At 39.8% G+C, this 23,584-nt stretch overlaps 1 protein-coding gene across 1 annotated transcript in view; it reads left to right on the plus strand.

Moving 5' to 3' along the window:
* Positions 1 to 449: 449 nt before the first annotated feature.
* SOX5 (SRY-box transcription factor 5) overlaps positions 450 to 23,584 on the plus strand; it is a gene marked incomplete at its 5' end in the record, with an annotated part of 275,380 nt that continues 252,245 nt past the window's right edge. The window contains 2 exons of the mRNA XM_039347420.1: positions 450 to 536; positions 22,932 to 23,104. Coding sequence (XP_039203354.1) covers positions 450 to 536; positions 22,932 to 23,104 — 260 coding nt within the window. The remainder of the gene's footprint in view (positions 537 to 22,931; positions 23,105 to 23,584) is intronic.

Below are 23,584 nucleotides of genomic sequence, written 5' to 3' on the forward strand. Positions count from 1 at the left end.
CAGATTTAGCCACTAATTCTTTGCCTTGTTTTTCCCCCCTTCTCCCCCCCACCCTGTGCATTTTATCAACATAATTATATTTTTTTGACTGCAGGCTAACACCCTGAAATTGACAAGCATCCATTATGAGCAGAAACTTGTTCTCTAAATTGAAAAACAATACACGCCAGGTTTCTGTGTTTTCCATTGTCATATGGAACAGCTTTGTTCAGACAGAGGAAAAGCTAATGATTTTGAAACAGCAGGTGACAAAACGCATTCTTTTCTCTCTTTTTTTAACCATGCTTTCCCCTGTTATCAGTATGTTGATGAAGTCATTATGAACTGGGGTCTGAGATGGGATCACACTTATTTTTAGCAGATAGACTTTTAATGAGTTCTATTGTGCGGATCAGTCAGGTTGATTCCTTTTTTTTTTTTCTTTCTCCCCTCTCTTTCTCTTCATTCAGAAACCCCCAGTATTGAAAAACTACTATCAAAAGATTGGAAAGACAAGCTCCTTGCCATGGGATCAGGGAACTTTGGAGAAATAAAAGGTAAAGCTTATTTCTATTCACAAAAGACTAGAATGCAAGAAAAAGAAAAGATATGGCAGCACACATACTTGGTTTGCAAACCATTCCTTTGGGGACCGTTCAAAGTTACAATGCATGGGAGAAAGTGACTTATGACCAGTTTTCACACTTATGAATTACATCCCCGCGGTTGTGTGATCAAAATTGAATCGCTTGGCAACTGGCCTGGGTTTATGACCCTTGCACTGTGCCTGGGTCATGTGATCACCATTTATAAACTTCCCAGAAGGCAAAGTCAAACTCTTGTATCTTTGTCTCAGCAGTTGTATAAATATGATAAATAAACAAATATAGGCCTATTTCTCCATCCCTCTGCTGTCTGGCATGTTACTTAGATCATCGGGGCTTTGCTTCAGAATTTGATCCCAGGATTAGAAGTTAGGATAAAGGAAATTTATTTGGTCAAGATCTCAAGGCGCTTTCCTGCGCTCAAAATTAGCTTCTTCTTCTCTTTGGAAGGAGACTTGTTCAAAGGGACAACACTTACATCACGATGGATGCAATTTTATACACACACACACACACTGTATTTTTTTAAAAAAAAAACATAAATCAAACTTTTTACTAAAAAATTTCTGGTAGATTGCTACTTTAAAATCATCCTGACGGCCAGGAACATTGGAATCAAATTTGTGGGCCACCGATGAAAATAAAGAAACATAAATGTTATCAGTCAATCACGATTGAAAAGTTGCCTTTTCAGGCATTTGCCAAGGTTCATACCCTAACATAGGGCCAACACACAGCCCTCAAGATCCCCCTCCCAGCTGCTTTGCCCTGTTAGTTTCTTTTAAGCAAAGGAGCATTTATGACAGTGATGAGAAGACATTGCAACCTGCTCTTGCATGGTGCTTTACAGCTGTAATTACTATAAATCACTCTTAAGTAATTGGCATAGCTGATCTAATGTAGGGGAAAAGCTGTGAGAAGTGGACTAGAAAATCTGAGATGAGTTGCCTCTTGTAGATAAAACAGTTGTTTGTTTGTGGCCTAATTTTCTTAATCTGGTAGCCGAAGGCTGAATCAAAAAGGTAGTCAAGAAGAAGAAATCAAGAGTCCATCTTAAGAGTACAGCTACAAGGATCTGGTTTCACAAAGAAAATTCATGAGATTCTCAAGAAGAATCTCAATTGCAAACAACAATGAAGGTGGTCGAAGGGCAAATATAACTTTGCAAAGCAGAGTGTCATGGTTCCGACAGATGAAACTCTTCAAAGGACTTCGAGACATTGTTTACCTTAAAGAATCTTTATTTGAGTAGCATAGCATCGGCACTAACATAATCGAAGCCAAAAACTGAATTCCCCTCCCCTGAGCACATAGTATCAAAGCACAATTCCCTCCTCCAGTAAACAGTCATAAATCACATTCCTCAACTAGTTAAAAGCAGGGCTTTCCTTCCTGCTCTCCAGCCCACCAATTCTTATCATCTCTTATTTCAATAGCCTTGGTTTTCACATTAGGTCCAGTGTTATTATGTCTAGCTAGACTCTCATGCACATTTCCCTCCTCTCCCTGCAACATCCAATTCTAAAAGCAAAAGGAAGAAAATGGCTGCACCTCCATCTGTTGTCAATGCAAAAACACCCGATGTTAGCAGCGTTGACACAGAGCATCTCCCACAGACAATGTCTTATTCCTATCCTGGCAAAACTCTAATGCTGTCGATTCCTAAACCCAGCTACTCAGTTTATTTTTACTTAGTTGCTGCCACTCTTTTGGATCTGAAAAAAAAAGCAGATTCCAGCAAAGCATCATCTCTAATTGTGTCCTCTTTGGGCAAAATGATCAAATCAGACTCTTCCCTGAAAATTGACTGAGATGTCATTGTCTCTTGTAAGTCCTATTTTTAAAGAGAGGCCAGATCTTCCTCTTTGGAGAATTCATCACAGACAGACACAACACTCGGACTAAACGTTTCCCAGTGGAGGTCAGTGTGGTTTTTAACTGAAAAAGAGAGGTAAACTTGTGGGGAAAGGTGAGTGTCAACACTGCTAACATTGGATGTTCTTGCTTTGACAATATATGAAGATGCAGCCTTTTTCCTTCTTATGCCTTACTCTTAGAATTAGATGATGTTTGGGAAGGAGGTGGAATGTGGTGGGAATTAGTTAGACATAACAATATTGTACTAGTGTGTGAAATAAGAGCTGATAAGAATTGGCAGGTAGCAGAACAGGAGGGAAAGCCTGCATTTCAAACTAATTGGACAATATGATTTATGACAGTTAACTGAAGGAGGGAACTGTGCTTTGATACTATGTGCTCAGGGGAGGGGAATCCAGGTTTTGGCTTCAACTATGTTAGTGCCGAAGCTATGCTACTCCCATAAAGATGAAGTTCTTTGAAGAGTTTGTTGAACCATAACATTAAGCCAAAAACTGGATGGCAGAAGCAGAAGACGTGTAGAAGACCTACTAGAGCAGTGTTTCTCAACCTTGACAATTTTAAGGCATGTGGACTTCAACTCCCAGAATTCCACATGCTGGCTGTGGAATTCTGGGAATTGAAGTCCACATGCCTTAAAATTGTCAAGGTTGAGAAACACTGTACTAGAGGGCTTGTTTCCCCTTGAGTCTATTCTTATTGCCTTCAGAAGTTCAATAAAGGAGAATATTTGTAGCTCAGGGTTGAAATTTAGGGATCCTTGGTGCTTTCTGAGCTTGGTTGTTTTCTTGCAGACGTTTCCTTACCCAAACTAGGTAACACCACATGTATTAGAGGTGTACTTTCTTCACGAATAGAAGATCATTGTTAAAGGTTGTTCAGCTCTTCCATTTAATTACTTGCTTCAGATATTTACCCTGGCCATGCCACTTTGGATAAAATAGGGCATCAGACACGACTTCGCAACTAATAACAACAAGACTTATTTGGGGGGGGTATCAAAATCTGCAAATTGACAGATACAGCACCAAGATAAAAGTCTCTCTCCCCCCCCCCTTTGTACATCGTGCCTGGACTCAACTCATGAAAATTTAATTGAACTTCTCTTTACTTTTGAGGGGGAAAAAAAAAAAGAATGAAGGCAGCCTGTCGTTTCACAGAGAAAAATACAACTTTTCTGTATGCCTCTGTTGTACACATTGATTGGTTTGTACTCTGATTTCCGTCTGCTTCGTGAGACGCTCCTGGGATGCTTCATGAGATACCTCCATAAAGAAGCGAAGGAGAGAAAGACAGATTCCAATGTTGTCTGTGCAAGCATCTAAAGATTCTCTATCGCAGTGATTCTCAACCTTTCTAATGCCGTGACCCCCTAATACAGTTCCCCATGTTGTGGTGACCCCCAAGTGGGTGTGGCCACCAATAAGAGGGAGTAGGACAGCTAGGGAAAAGGGAAAAAAATGGCAGACAGCATGGTTTGGTGACCCCCGTGAAATGGTCATTCGACCCCAAATGGGGTCCCGACCCACAGGTTGAGAACCACTGCTCTACAGGTAGTCCTTGACTTATGGCCACAATTGAGCCCAAAATTTCTGTCACTAAGCGAGACAATTATTAAGTGGGTTTTGTTCCATTTAACAATCTTCCTCGCCACAGTTGTTAAGTTAGTAACACGGTTGCTAAGTGAATCTGGCTTCCCCAATGACTTTGCTTGCCAGAAGGTCGCAAAAGCGGATCACGTGACTCCTGGGGACCCTGCAACTGTCATAAATACATGCCAGTTGCCAAGAGTCCGAATTTTGGTCATGTGACCATAGGGGATGCTGCAACAGACGTACGTGTGAAAGCTGATCACCAGTCCCTTTTTTCAGTCCTGTTGTAACTTCAAACGGTCACTAAATGAAATGTCGTAAGCCGAGGACTTGGTTAGAACCTTGGTTAGAACATCGATATAGGTTTATTTGGTTTGCATTTCATTTAATTTGCCCTTCCCAAATCATGCCTTACATCAGGAAAAAGAAGCCCTGGAAAAAGTACAATGAAGGAAACAAAACAAAAGAAAGATTCCTGATGCCTTTTTTTTTTTTTTTTGAGTCAATCCAGTGTTCACATAATTTCTTAGCTGGTAGATATTATTCTTTCCATCTCAAATTCTCCCCATAGTGAGATAGGGTGATAACCTAGTGCAGTGGTGGGGAACTAGGGCCCTTTTAGGATCCGTGAACTTTAACTCCCAGAATTCCTGAGCCAGCCTGGAACCAGACCCCAGGACATTGCAAAGATCATAAATATGAACTGTTTGCCGAGCATCTGAATTTTGATCATGTGACCACGGTGATGCTGCAACGGTCATAAGTGTGAAAAAAGGTCATAAGTCCCTTTTTTCAGTGTTGTTGTTAACTGCAAATGTTCACTAAATGAATGGTTGTAAGTCCAGGACTACCTGTAGATGAGAAATTCCTATTACCCCCTATTATATAATCTAATAATCCTTTCAGTAATCTGGCTTGTTTTCTCCTTATCTTGTCCACGTGATGTGAATTTGGCGAAATATATTGCACGGCTGCTGCCAAGGGATCCTGGAAGAGAAATTCTGAAATTTAATTTAAATTTATTTATTTATTTATTCATTCATTCATTCATTTATTACAAGACTGCTTTGTCAGTGAGAACGGTAGCACATAAATTTAACAAATCAATAAAATAACATTTAGATAGCTGCCCGTCTTGTAACAAATTCTGGGCGACTCCTAATCAAAAAAATAAAAACCATATTAAAAGTATAAAAAGCCGCTGCAAGTAAAAACAAAAACAGGGTTGCAGGGTGTGCGCAATGCACATTAAAAAAAAACAGGTGGAATTTCCACTCCGTGTTAAGGGACTGCATTCTCACTTGCATGAAAGCCCTCCATTTTGCTCCTGGTGTTTATTCTTTTCACCGATAGATTTTACCAGTTAATGGAAAGGATCACAAATGCATTATAAAACAAAAAAAAAAAAAACGTATTAAAAAAAGCCTTTTACAGTTTATGTGGTCTCCATGCTGAGCATCAGGCAGTCCCATCCTATCCCAATCACAGTATCAATTCTAAATGTGCAAGACTGCCAACTTGATTGCTTATGAAAGGGGGGGGGACCCTAATATCTATGGTGAAATATCTATTGGAATGCTCTCCTTCCAATACCAGCTTTGGATCTATGTGTGAGGAAGCTGAACCGAAAAATCACTGTAAACATCATCTGTGCTGAATTTCACAAATTCATGAAGTAAGAATCCTTAATCAAGAACATATTCCAAGTGTATTAGAGAAGCCCTGGGATTTTAAATATACAAGGCATCAAAACTAACTTGATATGTTGTATATCTTCCTGTCAATATATGTACACATTTGGGATGAATTCAGAGCCTTGCTTCCCTCAGAAGAGCAAAGTCAACGAAGCTTGCTCTGGTTTATGTCGTGTCACTAATAACGGGCATATAACCACCTTATGCTGCTCGGGGCTTGTGTCTCCTTTGATAGATGGAGCACAGCCAGCATTTTTTGTGAAAATTATGGTAAAAATGTAAGGAAGGATAACCTGTTTGTAGCAAGCAGCACAAATGTATTGTTGTTAGTTGCGAAGTCGTGTCCGACCCATCGCGACCCCATGGACAATGTTCCTCCAGGCCTTCCTGTCCTCTACCATCTTCTGGAGTCCATTTAAGCTCACGCCTACTGCTTCAGTGACTCCGTCCAGCCACCTCATCCTCTGTCGTCCCGTTCTTCTCTTGCCCTCAATCTTTCCCAGCATTAGGCTCTTCTCTAGTGAGTCCTTCCTTCTCATTAGGTGGCCAAAGTATTTGAGTTTCAACTTCAGGATCTGGCCTTCTAAAGAGCAGTTAGGATTGATTTCCTCTAGGACTGACCGGTTTGATCGCCTTGCAGTCCAGGGGACTCGCAGGAGTCTTCTCCAGCACCATAGTTCAAATCTGTTAGATTCTAGTTTTTCAGAGGTGACTCTGAAGTTGTGGCATCAAAATTCTCCTTCTCTGGAAGTTCAGTTGGTTTGGTCATTTTGAAATACAGGTAGTCCTCAACTTACGACCACAATTGAGCCCAACATTTCTGTTGCTAAGTGAGACAATTTTAAGCAAGTTTTGCCCCATTTTTGACCTTTCTTGCCACTGTTGTTAAGTGAATCATTGCAGATGTTATGTTAGTAGCAGTGTTGTTAAGTGAATCTGCCTTCCTCCATTGACTTTGCTTGTCAGAAGGTTGCCAAAGCTGATCCCATGACCCGGTCATAAATATGAACTGTCATAAATATGAACCAATGGCCAAGAATCTCAGTTTTGATCACGTGGCCGTGGGGATGCTGCAACAGTTATAAATGTGAAAAATGGTCATAAGTCACTTTTTTTTAATGTCGTTGAAACTTTGAACAGTCACTAAACAAAAGGTTATAAGTCGAGGATTGCCTGTTACCAAAAACTAGGCTTAATATACTGTTGGTTCAAGTTTGTATATGGCTGAGCTGAAATCAAGTGATGTTCACCAGTGTTTTCAGGGCCAGAGAAACAGAAGCCCACAACTGTTCTGCTAACTCTGTGTAATGTGTAGTTCGGTTCTTGCCTTACCTTTTCATGTAGGTGCTAGTTAGTAAGAAACACCAACCATCTCATCCCATTGTGATCAGTTTTGCCTTGGACAAAACTCACCATTCCCTAACTCCAGATTTAAAAGAACACAGTGCAAAGCAGAAATTCTGGTTTTAACATGCCTGAACATCATCTATTAAATCCCTGTTAGTTTAAAATCAATGTGTGCTTGGAAGGTGTGGCTCCAAGCATCAGCAATGGATATTTAGATCAAACTCTCTCTCATATATGACAGTATTTACTTTGCCCTAAACTAAAGATAGGCTATATGGATTTTCTTCCAATTTTTTTTTTAAAAACCTGACTCTTATAAACTGCCAATAATGGATTAAGAGAAATAATCTGTTCAGTGACACTATAGCTCATCAGTGTCTGTGAATTAAAGACACATGTTACATAGATTCTATGTATGGATTAAAAAGGATAATCTGTTAGGTGACATGCAGAATCTTGAGATAAATAGCCTAGGCAGGATCTGTCTATGGGCTGGAATGGATAATTCAGTTTAAGTGATACCAAACAAGTTGGAAGACCAGGAAAGTAAGTATGATTGGGGGCTAGGGCGAAGGGGCTCTTCTCTATTTTAGAAAGAGTAATCAATTATGTGATACTTAAGATCCTGTCATCTGGAAGCTGGAATCAAAAGTCTGAAGGGTTTGGCATGATCTGCTTTTGAGGGAGGAGAAACAGAAGTAAGGAGGCTAATTAGTAGGATAACGTTTACATTTTAAACCTTTAGCTAATGCAGTTCCAATGCTTTAGAAGCAGCAACGCTTTTGCAGACATGGAACTATTTAATGTTTCTTGCTGGCAGATGGATTCAGAACTACCAGACCTCCTTTGATTGTTATCCTTGTTCTTTTTAATTTTTTTCCTTTTTTCAGATGGAAAGCAAAGACAGGGCAAAAAAAAAAAAAATCCTTTAAACCAGGGGTATCCAAGCCTTGGCAACTTTAAGACCTGTGGACTTCAACTCCCAGAATTCCCCAATCAGCACAGGGGTAGGCAACCTTGGTTCTTTTATGACTCGTGGACTTCAACTCCCAGAATTCCTGAGCCAGCATGGCTCAGCTTGGAAACCTCTCCCTTTCCCCTCAGCATGGCTGGCTCAGGAATTCTGGGAGTTGAAGTCCACGAGTCATAAAAGAGCCAAGGTTGCCTACCCCTGGCATAGGAGTTGAAGTCCACAGGTCTTAAAGTTGCCAGGGTTGGATAACCCCTGCCTTAAACAAAAGAGCTAAGATCTACGTGATTGTTAGTCATTCCTTCAGATGTCTTCAGGGATTGTTGAAATCCATGTATTTTCTCTTCTCTTGGTTTCCTTTTTCACATCTTTGGACCTGGTAGTAAAGGATGTTTACTGTCAAGAGGTCAAAAGGGATCAAGAGAGTAAGAGCCCAAGGAGGACACCGACTATCTGTCTACGAAGGAATCTTTTCTTCAAGGAGATCCAGATGGACCAAAATATTATCTAGTATACTAGATAATTATCTAGTATTAGTACTTTCTGGACACAAAACGGAACTATGTGTAGGATTGAGTTCTAAGCTGTAAGGTGGGAATGCTGAGCAGAAATTCCTGATTCTGAATGGAGGAAACGTTACATCATCAGTACAACACTGATAATGTAAGTTAGTTTGGTAATGAAACATCTACGAGAAAACCACCAAGCTCAGAGAGCACCAAGGATCCGATTGCGAAGTGTATAATAAAGTATATAATTTGCACAATGATGTCATGCCATGTGTGATGGATCATGGATTCTGTCAGGAATTTACCTCGTGAACAGCCAATGTATTTATTTAGTCTGAACTAAATACATTCGCAAAGAACAGACCTAATCAAGACTATGTTTCTTCTGAATCAGGAACAACGTGATTCCAAGTTCGAGTTGCAGGGAATAATGGCGGGACAGGTGTCACTCTCCATGTTTTGCTTACAAGCAACCCAGACACATCTTGCTGGCTTTTTGAGAAGCACAGTGTTGAACTAAAATGGTCTTAGCCTGATCCAGTGAGGTTATTCTTAAATCTTTACCTTCTAAATTGATGACATCCTTATGGATACCTGTAAATAAAATCACATGTCTCTTCATGGCTGATGTGTTAGTTTGTCTAATGCTGATAGGAGTAGTCAATCAATTAATTTAATGTCCTTCAAATCACAAATACCTGGAGGAATATTGATAGATAATGTTTGTGTCTCTCACTCTTCTGCTAGAAGTATTTAGGCAGATTTGATTGGCAGGAGAAAGATTCTAGTTTTATTTCTCCTTGATATTCTTTTTGGATCTGGTTTGCTTTTTATTGACTGAGACTTGGCTGTTCTCTGCCTTTTGTGATCCTTCCTTAACTCTTCCTTGTCTGATGTTTAACAGAATTCATTTTGGGCTCTGCGTCCAGCCTATCTATAATTTTTCAGCTATTTCAATCCCGCCTTTCATTCTGTCCATTCATACCTTCAACAATCGTAAAAGAAACAAAGAAACAAAATGCTTTCATTTTTCCTCTCTGCTACTTGTCTGTCTGTGTCTCATCTTGTCCTGGGTGAGTCATCTTCACTGCATGAATGAGTCTGATACAGTACACAATAGTTGGACTATTGTGTGTACTACAGATTATATCTTTAGTTCATAGTATATTATTTACATCAGTGGTTCTCCACTGTTACTCCATGTACAAATGATAGGAGTCATATTGCCAGCTTGGATATTTTTGGATTCCACCCCTAGTGCAATCAAAGAGGATGAATCTGGCCCCATTCAGTCATGTGTTTGAATGCATAGATAAATAATAATAATAATAGAGTTGGAAGGGACCTTGGAGGTCTTCTAGTCCAACCCCCTGCTTAGTTCTAGGTTGTTTCTCCATGAGTCTCGATTACTATTAATTTAGAATAAGCATCTCTTTAGAAATCCCTTTAATTAAGAAGCAGGGGCAATGTAATAATAATAATAATAAAGTTGGAAGGGACCTTGAAGGTCATCTAGTCCAACCCTCTGCTCAGGCAAGAAACTCTATATCATTTCAGACAAATGGCCATCCAGTCTTTTCTTAAAAACTTCCAGTGTTGGAGCATTCACCATCTCTGGAGGCAGGTTGTTCCACTGGTTAATTGTTCTAACTGTCAGGAAGTTTCTCCTTAGTTCTAGGTTGCTTCTCTCCTTGATTAGTTTCCATCCGTTGCTTCTTGTCCTGCCTTCAGGCGCTTTGGAGAACAGCTTGACTCCCTCTTCTTTGTGGCAGCCCCTGAGATACTGGAACACTGCTATCTTGTCCCCCCTCGTCCTTCTCTTCATCAAACTAGACATACCCAATTCCAGCAACCGTTCTTTATATGTCCTGGGACAGGACAAAATGGTTCCTGTCTCTAACTTCTATTTATTCAGGAGAGAAGTCATTTAGTGACCAGAATTGGGACTTGCACTCAATCATTAAGCAATATACTTTGAGAGGAAGCAACTAAATTTCATTTTTTTAAAGTGTGCCATTGTGCCTACAGGAAAAAAATGACAATAAAGGTTATCTAATCTAAATATAGATACTTAAGTTGCCAAGCATCTGAATCATGTTTCTGTAACCACAAGAATGCTGCAATAGTCACAACTTTGAAGAGTTACTAAATGAGTGGTATGTTATACAGATGACTACCTGTATAGTCCCTTCCAAGAGTTTTTAAAAAACTGCAGATTCCTAGAAAAGGCTTACTTTTTAAACAGTGTTTGAAGACTTTATTTTTAAAATGGAGTAGGTTCAACACATCTCTTTGCTTCATGACTGATAGCTTGTGGTTGAATCTTTTATGAAATCAAATCTTAACTCCCGTTCAATTTTATTTTGCTGCCTTGGAATCCCCGACTCGGAAATTGGAAGTGGATCTTGCCGCCATGAAATCTCAAATCTTGAATTAGAATCTGTTCTTAATGGATGTGCTCCTAAAACTCTGAGCAACTGATTGACTCTGGATTTGTGGAAGTACGAGGCCAGTCAAAATTTTGAAGGTCTGGTGACTTCAGCATTTGCCTGAGCTAATGGTGCAGTATTTCTAAAGCTAAATGGGCCTGTTGACAAGGGAAATCCCTCAAAAAGGAAGCCATGGTAGTCCCATATAATAGGGAGATGGAACATGTACTTTAATTCAGTAGGAGATAATTAAGGTAGTGTTTAACTCTCTTGCTGAAATTAGTACGATGTAATAGGTCTCTGTTTTGTTTGGATGCCATCCCTCCTTATTAAATCTGGCAATATTACAGAGATAACAAAAGCCTTACAGTAATATTGTATAATTCAGCCCATCACCAAAATAGTGGAAGGTGATTTTGAGATATCCCTACAACCTGCAGTTACCGGGTGCCAGACTTTGCCCCATGCTGAGGAAATCTTTCTTTCCCTGTCTCTCTCTTTCTCTCTCCCCCGTAATCTCCTCTTTCGAATTTGGCATGCGTTCTTTTCAGGAGTGGGGTGGAAATCGACCTGATGCCATTCTTGTTGAAATGGGAAATTATCTCGCGACTTTCTCAGGCCTCGTTCTGTTCGACTTCCCTTTATTTTAGCCTACCGTCTGTTGTTTTAGCCCTTTCTATACCATCCCTCCCGCTGCGCATCTCCAGACAGTGTGCAATATTAAAATGCATTTTGATATCGTTTGAAAGAAAACTTAACAGACAATTAATAAAAGTAAAGCGCGCTAAACTATCCAACGTTAAAAATATATCTCTGTCCATAAGTAGTGGTGTTGGACCCCTCCTGAGTTATCACGAGAGGAGTTGAGTGAAAGTGTCTTTAACACTGATCATTGCTGAAATGCATTTGCATTTACACAGAAATGTGCTTTGCATGTGCTTTAAACGAGAAGAAGGCTGTTCCACCGAGCAGAGGTCATAAACAGCAGAGATTTAAACAGGAGAAGTCATTTTGTCAGGGATCCTGCTCCAAGTGCTTCAAGAGGTTATAAATATCTTTTATTTATGCTCTCTGAACTTGGTTGTTTTCTTGCAGATGTTTCATTAGCCAAAGTCACTAGCACTGATAATGTTACTTAGAAGGGTAATGAAATGTCTGCAAGAAAACAATCAAGCTCAGAGAGCTACCAAGTACCCCCTCATTTCAACCTTGAGTTACAAATATTCTCCTTCATTGATATCTTTTATGCTTTGGGATTTTGTTTGTTTTAATGTTTAAAGGTTGTGAGTTTCCCATAGTCACTGAGAGTTGGGTGCTATATAAGTTTGATGATGATGATGACGATATCCTGAAATCAAGCTTAACTCTTAGTGATTTCATCCATGCAGTTTTCTTAGCAGCATTACGGAAAAAGCTTGTTGATCTCTTTTCTTTGTTAGCAAAAAAAAAAAAAAAAAGTCTAACAAACTACCCAAGAGTTCTCAATCAATCTCCCATCCAAATACTAACCAAGGCTCATCTTGCTTAGCTTGGAGATCAGCCAGAATTGACCAGCTGTTGCCACCTGCTTAAAACTTTTGACGTGACTTGTAGATAACCAGCAGCTAATATTGCTCTGTGGGCATGGATGGGCACACCATATGGCACAGAAGCATTTACAAGGCAGAGGAAGGTAGGGGAGATAATAAAGCATGTGTTGCAGTCTCACAACCAAACCTTAGGATTTACACACTGGATTCTGATGTTGAGACACAACTTCAATGGACAGCCAGTATTTGCATCACGATGTGCTGTTGCATTGTTGTTAGTTGTGAAGTCGTATCTGACCCATCGCAACCCCATGGACAACGTTCCTCCAGGCTTTCCTCTCCTCTACCATCTTCTGAAGTCCATTTAAGCCTACTGCTTCAGGGACTCCATCCAGCCACCTCATTCTCTGTCGTCCCCTTCTTCTCTTGCCCTCAATCTTTCCCAGCATTAGGCTCTTCTCCAGTGAGTCCTTCCTTCTCATTAGGTGGCCAAAGTACTTGAGTTTCAACTTCAGGATCTGGCCTTCTAAAGAACAGTCAGGGTTGATCTCCTCTAGGACTGACTGGTTTGATCGCCTTGCAGTCCAGGGGACTCGCAGGAGTCTTCTCCAGCACCATAGTTCAAAGGCCTCAATTCTTTGGCGCTCAGCCTGTCTTATGGTCCAACTTTCACAGCCATCCATTGTCATTTTTTTTTCATTTCCATGATTTGTGTTATCTATCAGGTGCTCTAGTTTTAGACTAATCTATGTAACTGTTTTCAGACCAGGCAAAAAAGGAGATGGATGTACAAACTTATGAATAAACTAGCCCCAGAGAAGAAAGATCTGTAACGAAGTATGGAAGTCTACAAGCTCTACCTTCTTCAGAGATAAGTTTTGCAAAGCACATTTCCACTGTCCACTAAGGCAACCCAGCAAACAAACACATATTTTACTTCAAGAGAAAATTCCACCACGGAGGAATCTTAAATATGTTTAGGATGCGGTCTTCGGTTTTTCATGGAGGCAGATGGAGAGAACAGAACATTTTCAATCTCTCCACATTTTAAACTAGCAACCATCTTCACTTGCAAAATAGTTTTTTTTTAATGCTGAAATAACAAAGTCTAAATGAAAAATAACATTGCTGACATCTAGCAATGGGGGGTTCAGTGAGGCGTGAATACAGTTTATAAATATAGATGTATTTCATTGTTTTATTCTTAGCATCCATTTTTCCCTTCATGGTTTTCCTGAGTATTTCTATAATGTGCAAATTAATCAATTAGAATAGAGCTGGAAGGGACCTTGGAGGTCTTCTAGTCCAACCTCCTGCTCAAGCAGGAGGCCCTATACCATTTCAGACAGGTGTCTGTCCAATCTTTTCTTAAAAACCTCCAGTGATGAAACACCTACAACTTCTGAAGGCAAGCTGTTCCACTGGTTAATTATCCCCACTGTTAGGAAGTCTCTCCTTAATTCCAAGTTGTTTTTCTCCTTGAGTAGTTTCCATCCATTGTTTCTTGTCTTGCCTTCTGGTGCTTTGGAAAATAAGCATCATAAACAATATGTTAGGGCAGGGTTCCGCAAACCTGGCAACTTTAAGGCTTGTGGACTTCAACTCCCAGAATTCCTCAGCCAGCTAGAGGTCCACAAGTGTTAAAGTTGCCAAGCTGAGAATGACTTTCTGTTCAGGAGTCATCTGTTTGAAGAAGAAACTGAAGCAAGATCTGAGTGAGACCAAAGCTGAAGGTGGCTGGAGATACCCTATTTTTTTTTCTCTGTCTAATTCTACTTCTTTTTACTGCCTTTTGGTTTCTTTCAAGCATTAGGGAAGAGATAGATAGATAGATAGATAGATAGATAGATAGATAGATAGATGATAGATAGATAATTAGATAGATAGATAGATATATGATAGATAGATAATTAGATAGATAAATAATATGATAGATAGATAGATAATTAGATAGATAGATAGATAGATAGATAGATAGATAGATAGATGATGGATGGATGGATGGATGGATGGATGGATAATGATGGAGATAGATAGATAGATAGATGAATGGATGGATAGATAGATAGATAGATAGATAGATAGATAGATAGATAGATAGATAGATAGATAGATGAGAGATTGATAGATAGATCTTACCAGGGACATTTAAATTAATACAAGAGTTTCAAGCATGCACGATTCACTTGGTTCAGATTGTCCATCTTTATGTTAGATTCTGCAATCTATCCCTGTTCATCCAGACTTCAATTATCATTGGAATTAAAGGTATTTAATATTAGACTCCTGAAACAATTCAGACATTCACTGCAGTGCAAAAAGTCTATGGAGATTCTCAGTCATCCAGGTCATAGTTATCCCAAAGATGCTTTTTTACGAGGCAACTGGACTGTCATGTTTTTCTCTGAAGACGTTTCGTTTCTCATCCGAGAAGCTTCTTCAGCTCTGACTGGGTGGTGGGGAAATCCCCCCCAGCCAGAACTGAAGAAGCTTCTTGGATGAGAAGTGAGATGTCTTCAAAGAAAAACAAGAAAGTGAAAAAGCACCTTTGGGACAGTGCAAAAAGATTTATATATTCCTACAATAATTCCTTTCAGGGTGGAGAGAATCCAATTTGGGGATGGAGAAGCGAGAAAGGAAAGTAGATAGATTTGGGTAGCTTTTCTAAATGAGGACTCTGACCAGGTCTCTACATGTGGCCTTTGGAAAAGTTCTGGAACAGCATGTGTGTGAGTGTATTGGTGACAGTTGCAGTGTCCCGGGGTCATGGGATCATCTTCTGAGACTTTCTGACAAGCAAAGTCAAGGTGGAAGCCAGATTCACTTAACAACCATGTTACTAAGTGCAATGAATCACTTAACAACGGTGGCAAGGAGGGTGGTAAAATGGGACAAAATCCACTTAACAACTGTCTTGCTTAGCAACAGAAAGTTTGGGTTCAGTTATGGCCACAGGTTGAGGACTATCTGTACACACATGTAGTTTGATCCACCAAAACTCCCAACATTGGGGAATTACTGCATTTAATGGCAAACATCAAATATGAACTGGGGGCTCAACCGCCCCCCCCCCGCATCCTGAAGATAAGAGGCTTCTGTGTGAAGGAACCACAGTGAAAAATCAAGAGAACATTGCAAAGATAACGAGGACAGCTTAAAAGTTTAGGTTTAAAGACAGAATGTTCCTATCAATTAAAATAACGTTAGAGGTGTGTTTGGAGGTATTATATTTTTCAGTTATCAAAGCTGCCTTTCTCGTTTATCTTCAAGAGAAAAAGAGAACGCAACAAATCTCTATTTTCTTCTGGTGACATGATCAGGCACCAACATTTTGTACTGTGACAAGCTGGCAGTTGTGAAGTTCCCTGCATATTAAGCCCCACTGGTTCCTCTGTTTTTCAGTTAAAATTGCTGTCTAATTTTAGTAGTTATTCAAACAGAGTATATGGGTGGGTATATGTAAATGCAACTGTTTATATGCAATTATAATAGCAGCGGATTTATTAGGTAGTTTGAATAAAAGAGAGAAAGAAAGAAAGAAAGAAAGAAAGAAAGAAAGAAAGAAAGAAAGAAAGAAAGAAAGAAAGAAAGAAAGAAAAGGGAGGAAGGAAAGAAGGAAGGAAGGAAGGAAGGAAGGAAGGAAGGAAGGAAGGAAGGAAGGAAGGAAGGAAGGAAGGAAGGACCAAAACTTCATTTGATGTTTAAAAAGTGGGTGATTAAGTGGGTGTGATGCTTTTTTTTCCACTCAGATTTTATTTGTATTTTTCTTTCACTGGATTTTTCTTAAAAAGTGCTCACCTATTTTGCTTAGGTAATAAATTTGTTAGCAAGGACTGTGACTGCTAGAGAAAATCTGAAGCAGGAATTTAACAATAGGATCATCTTCCAGCTTGCAATGTTTAGTTTAGCCCCCTTTAAGCCCATCCCAAACTACATGTATTTGTTGTTTTGGTGTACCAACAAATTAAAAAAGATCCATTGTGATACAACTAATTAAACCAGCCAAGTAAACCTCATTACAATCAAAATTGCAAATTTAATAATACTAAAATGTAAAACAGTGGAGCAAAACAGTTAAACAGAAGTTAGAAGATCAGCAACAATTACACTCTTCAATTGTAATGTATAAAAGAGTTCTTTCTTAAACAGGCTATTTGGTAGGCTATTCTGCAAATCAGGATAGTGGTTGAGAAACAGAGATTCTAGGCTGTTTCTTCTGAACTCAAGAGTTCACGTAGAGCAATGAAATCACTATCCCAGGTGGTAGAGAGGGAGATCAAAGGAAAAAAAAAAGAAATCTTTATTCTAGTCCTGGCACTCTGCATAAATCAGCTGAAGGAAGATCTGGATGTCAAAAATGGGCAGTGGCGAAACACTCAGCGTCAACCTAAAGTTGCCTTGAAGTCATGCACATTTTAGCATTCAAGCTCCAGTCTAATCTGTAATCTGAAACCTATAGAAAGAAGACATTTTACATTGTAGGATATATCCATCCAGCTCTGACGCTCATGCAGAGGACACACACTCCCATTCATCTGGAAGCAGCATTTTGGGAAACATTTCTTTTATATTATTTTAATTTCCAAACTCATCTAAAGGAGGAGAAGTCACCATTTCTTTTGCTTCCCAGTTAATAATAATAATAATAATAATAATAATAATAATAATAATAATAATACCTATGGTAATAGGCACCTTGGGTGCAATCCCAAAACAACTGGAGCACCACTTGAACACCATTGGCATTGACAAATTTGCCATTAGTCAATTGCAAAAGGTGGCCTTACTAGGAACTGCTTCCATCCTGCGATGATATCTGTAATACCATCAAACATCTACATCTGCCTATCCCAGGTCCTGGGTAAGGACTCGATAGGTAGACAAAATGCCAAATCCAGTCTGAACATCTGGCTGACTGTGCGATGTTCGATAATAATAATATTAATAATAATAATAATAATAATAATAATAATAATAGTAATAATAATAATAATAATAAAGTTGGAAGGGACCTTGGAGGTCATCAAGTCCAACCCCCTACTCAGGCAGGAAACCCTATACCATTTCGGACAAATGGCTGTCCAGTCTCTTCTTAAAAACCTCCAGTGTTGGAGCATTCACCGCTTCTGGAGGCAGGTTGTTCCACTGGTTAATTGTTCTCACTGTCAGGACGTTTCTTCTTAGTTCTAGGTTGCTTCTCTCCTTGATTAGTTTCCATCCGTTGCTTCTCATCTTGCCTTCAGGCGCCTTGGAGAATAGCTTGACTCCCTCTTCTTTGGGGCAACCCCTGAGATATTGGAACACTGCTATCTTGTCCCCCCTCGTCCTTCTCTTCATTAAACTAGACATACCCAATTCCAGCAACAAGTAAAGCCCCATCCGTGGGATACAGGCAGCTTCCGAAGCCACACCCCATCTGGTCCACGGAAAAACCTCTCTCCACAGAACCGGCTCCTGGTGCCCAAAAGATTGGGGGCCGCTAGTCTAAATGCTTTGATAAATTAAATTTAAAAGATATGACATTAACCAGTGTTTCTGAACAGCTTACCTTGCAACTGAGAAAGAAGTAGCTGTACCGTTGTGAGGGGAACGAAGGGGAAAAAGAGCTAAATTATTTAAAAGAATGTTTTCAGAAAAATATTCTTTCTGATGATTTCCATGTCCAGGTATCAAATCCATCATTTTGGCAATACCTTAGCAATAACAGTAACAATAGCACTTAAGACTTATATGCTGCTTATAGTACTTTACAGCCTTCTCTAAGCAGTTTACTAAGTCAACATATTGCCTCCAACAATCTGGGTTCTCATTTTACAATCTCGGTAGGATGAAAGGCTGAGTCAACCTTCAGCCAGGCTCGAACTTCAGACTGCGGGCAAAGTTTGCCTGCAATACTGCAGTTAACCACTGTGGCTCTACGGTTTCTTAGTCACCACTACTGTTTGAAGTGAAAACCAAAAAAGTTTCTTCTTAACTACAAACAGGTTATCATGTGCCATTGTTCTCTTCACACAGAGCACGGCAACTACATTTTTGTGGGTTTCAATAAACGCAGGCATGGCAAATATATATTTTGTGGGTTTCATTAAAAGTGAGGCATGGGAGGCAATGTTACTGGATTGACAGCATAGATATTATTTACTTGTATTTTCAGAAGTAATGCCATGCCTTTTTCTTTTTTTAAAAAAATCTTCTTTGCCCCTGTTACTTCTCATTCAATATGATGAAAGAGAAGTTATGTTAGATATTTATTTCAGGAGAGAATTTTAGAGGAAAGGCCACAGGTAAAGGGCATCTGTTTTGTGAAAGTGTTCAAGGGCTGTGTTTTTCATTCTACAGTCATTTCTCCAATGGTCTGATGCCTCTCTGGATATCTTTTCTTGTGGGAACTTTTGCCACTTAACTTTTTTAGTCTGGAAATTATAGACAACAACAAGGAGGCATCACGTTCGTCAAACGCTGCAAAGCAATTTTATACATGTCTTCAAGAGCTTGAGGGGTTTTTTGTTCCTCCTGAGCTGATGTTTCCTTCAAGAACTCAAAAACGATGTGACTTTTGAGAGTCATCCAAGAGGATGACCCCACATATTGTTGGTGAAAAAACCAAGGGCACGTGGGAAGTGTAGTAGAGATAAGGCAAACATGGGGCAGAACAGTGAGGGATTGAACATGGAGACTGGATAGAGAGGGAAGCCAAGCATATACTGTACAGTGCATGAATGAGAGATCAAAGCACATACATTGAGTAGATATGACAAGTTCAGCATATGCAGTACTTAGTTGGGGAAAATGTCTTTTTACATAAATCTCTCAAAGCAAATAAGTCAGATCTTTGCTTGTTTGGAACACTGAATTTTTTTTTTAATTTTTTTTTCTGGCAAGCTTTATATTCTCCCACAGGTCCAGTGGAATGGAGAGCTTTTCTTTTAAGTTCCCTTAAAAGGAACCTAGTTGCCTTTGCTAGTTAGTTTTAACAATACTAGGGTCATAATAATTTTTGTCTAGTACTAGTCCAGAAACGGCGTTCAAACCGGTCAGTCCTAGAAGAGATCAACCCCGACTGCTCTTTAGAAGGCCAGATCCTGAAGTTGAAACTCAAATACTTTGGCCACCTAATGAGAAGGAAGGACTCACTGGAGAAGGGCCTAATGCTGGGAAAGATTGAGGGCAATAGAAGAAGGGACGACAGAGAATGAGATGGCTGGATGGAGTCACTGAAGCAGTAGGTGTGAACTTAAATGGACTCCAGAAGATGGTAGAGGACAGGAAGACCTGGAGGAACGTTGTCCATGGGGTCGCGATGGGTCGGACACGACTTCGCAATTAACAACAACAACAGTCCAGAAACTGATTAAGTGTACAATAGCTACTTCCTATGTTCCTAGGATTCCATATATGATCCAGTTGACGAAGTACAATAAAACATGTTAATTTTCATATTAGTTAAGTGTGGTCTTCATGGCATGTCTCTTGATGGATCCATAGTTGGTGTGAAAACCACACTTAAACAGGGCTCATCATTGTTGCATTAAGAGTAAACTATTAAATGTCGTGTCTCGGTGATTTGAAAGAAGAGGTGGACAATATATTTATTAGTTGCAAATATTGTTATGACACAAATTTGATGGGGTAGCTAATACTCTAAGATCAAAACACAATTCAGATGACCTTGTTAAGTTAAAGCTAAAAATAACAGAATAAATATTAATTGCCAGAATGCCAGATCCTTCACTGAGGGATTCAGATGGGTAGGTATAGGATGAGGGATACTTAACTTGGTGGGAAAATGTGTTGGAAGTGCAGATTATCACAATTGGAATATGAGTCAGCAGTGAGACTTAGCTTTTTAAAAGACAAATGCAACAACATATGTTGGCATTAATCGAAATGTACCTTCCGAATTTCAGGGAGTAATACGTTTGCTTCATGTATGGCAGTGTTTCCCAAACTTGACAATTTTAAGGCATGTGGACTTCAACTCCCAGAATTCCACAGCCAGCAATGCTGGCTGTGGAATTCTGGGAGTTGAAGTCCACATGCCTTAAAATTGTCAAGTTTGGGAAACACTGATGTATGGCACTACAGCTTAAAACTAAGTTTTCAGAAAGATACACATCAAACGGAGTCGGTACAGAGCAGAAAACTAAGGAAGCTACAAGAAAAGAATAAGAACATCAGTGTAGTACTTTTTTTTTTCAAGAAAACAAAACTCAAAGGGAATAGCACTTTTCAAGTATTTGAAAAGGTGACACAAAGAAGAAGAGCATGACCCGTTTGCTCTTATCCCAGAATAGAGGGCATGGAACAAATTCTAAGAAGGTATATTTTGGTTAAAGGCTAGGAAAAACTGAAAAACAATAAGAATAGCACAGGAGTGGTTCCAATTATCCAGAGAGGTGGTGGATCCCCATTCACCAAACACTTTCAAGCAAAAGCTTGACAGTGCTCAGTCTGAGATGCTTTGATTTGAACTCCTGTATTGAGCAGAGGGCCAGACTTGACGGTTTCAGTGACCTATTTCAATCCTCTAATCCTATGAATCTCTGACTTTCAACTGACAACTGTCCCTCTTTTGAGCCATAAATAACAATACGTATGGGAGAAAAAGAACCATCCATGGGGGCAATTATTATCAGAGTTTATCTAGGTAAGTGAGAATGAGAAAGGATCAGCTGTTGGTTAGATAACCTTGAAAATGCTGCTTTGAACCTGGAGTTTCCCCAAATTCGTGTTCATTGCATTGATGACACTGTCTATCAGCTCATCCTCTGTTGTTCTCCTTCTCCTTTGCCTTCCATCTTCTCCTGCATCAGGGAAGTCCTCTCTTCTCATTAGGTGGCCAAAGTATTTAAGCTTCAGCTTCCGTCTCTGCCCTTCCAAAGAACAGTTAAGGTTGTTTTCCTTTAGGATCGACTGATTGGATCTCCTTGCAGTCCAAGGGACTCTCAAGAGTCTTCTCCAACACCACAGTCTAAAAGCATCATTCACCCAAGACTTTCAAGCAAAGATTTGACGGTCATCAGTCTGAGAATCAAGTCTCCTTGTAGCCTTTGGCGTTGTGGTGTTGGGACTGGGCAGCTAACTGTATCTTGTTGAATTCCATTTCAGAGAAAAAGAAAGGTAATAGGAAGATAGACAATTCATAGATCCATAGATCTGGAAAGACAGATAGACTGGGGGGCGGGGGAATATCCCATTTTCAACACCCATCAAATCCATGCCAAGAGGATTTGAAATCTCATATTAGTACAAACTAGACTGCACTTTATCTCTCTCTCTCTCTCTCTCTCTCTCTCTCCATCCATATCTATCTATCTATTTATCTATCCATCCACCCACCCACCCACCCACCCACCCACCCACCCACCCATCTATCTATCTATCTATCTATCTATCTATCTATCTATCTATCTATCTATCTATCTATCTATCTATCTATCTATCTATCTATCCAGTCAGCCATCCATCCATCCATCCATCCATCCAATCCATCCATCCATCCATCCATCCATCCAGCTAGCTAGCTAGCTAGATATCTAGCTATCTAGATATCTAGCTATCTAGCTATCTAGCTGTGTTATGTATGTGTACACTTTGAGAGCAAGCAACTAAATTTCATTTTTAATGTTTGCCAATGTGCCCATAGTAAAAAAAATGACAAAAAATGACAATAAAGGTTATCTTATCCATCTATTTATCTAGCTAGCTAACTATTTTATTTGTTGTCGTGTTATATCCAATGACATTCGACAATTAGACCTATTGGGACCCTTACATTAAAAATGTACTTCATGTGTGGTCAGAATTCAAAAACCACACATAACGCAGTCCTTTATTTGAACAAAACAGTTCGGTTGAGATCTGCATAGGTGGGTCTGACTGAAGTCAAACGTAGGGGGTGACCCAGAATTATTCCTTTCCATTCTTTTTATTTAATCTGTTTCTTTTATTGCATTTTTGCATATGGTTTTATTAAAGCTCCGTGTTTTATATTCTGTATTTTGAGATGGTCTACTGGCTAATCAACAATAAAGTTATCAAACTGAAAGTAAAGTTAGCACCCACCATCTATTGAAGTCCTGCCCTCCGCAGAAAAGTACTGAGGATCCTGCAGGAAACTCATTACTATGCAGATGTATTCATAGATCAAGAACCTTGGCTAGGCAGCAGAGGTAGGACAAATTAAAAAAAAAAGGAAGGGGGGGAATAATTAAATCATTTGAGAGGGGTGCTGTTGTGTGCTGCAAAAGGCTTTTTCTGCTCAGCTTTACAAGGCACGTCGGCTTGGAACCGTACCCAGATCTCGTTTCTGATTCTCTCCCTCTCCTCTTTCTCCTTTTGCCTTTTTTTTTTTTTTTGTATGTGTGTGTGTGTGTGTGTGTCACCATATGATGCTCAGGGACTCCAGAGAGCCTAGCTGAGAAAGAGAGGCAGCTTATGGGCATGATCAATCAGCTGACCAGTTTGCGGGAGCAGCTGCTGGCGGCTCACGACGAGCAGAAGAAATTGGCGGCCTCGCAGATTGAGAAGCAGCGCCAGCAAATGGAGCTAGCCAAGCAGCAGCAAGAACAGGTGAGCGGTTATTAAAAGGGACTTTTAATCTAGTCCTGCTCGGGCATTGGGGAGCAGGAGATTAGCACTCTATTAACGCGTCTTTATTTCTAAGAGGGCTGAAATATTCACAGATCTGTTCCCAGAATGGAACTTGAGGGCTGGAAGATTTTTTTTTTTTTTTAAGTTAAATGGAATATACAACAGGAGGTGTTATTTTCAGCATGCAGTGGAAGAGAGGAACAGATTCCAGAGTTTTTAATATAATGATATTGTCCAAATTATGCAGTGTGCGTTAGAAGTGGGGTTCTTGAAGCCACCCCCAAGCCCTGCTCTTACCTCCCCTGCCCCAAACCTCAAGGGGGGGGGCCCATGTAGCCTTATCAAAAGGGTAGGATTGAAAGACAAGATTAGGGCCAAGGCACATGGAGGGAAGTGTGTAGTGGGGTGCCCCAGGGCTCTGTTCTAGGCCCAGTGCTCTTCAACATCTTCATCGATGAT

The sequence above is a fragment of the Crotalus tigris genome, unplaced genomic scaffold (genome assembly GCF_016545835.1).
Source record: "Crotalus tigris isolate CLP2741 ecotype Arizona unplaced genomic scaffold, ASM1654583v1 scf7180000018068.1947079, whole genome shotgun sequence".
In the NCBI taxonomy this organism is placed as follows: Eukaryota; Metazoa; Chordata; class Lepidosauria; order Squamata; family Viperidae; genus Crotalus; species Crotalus tigris.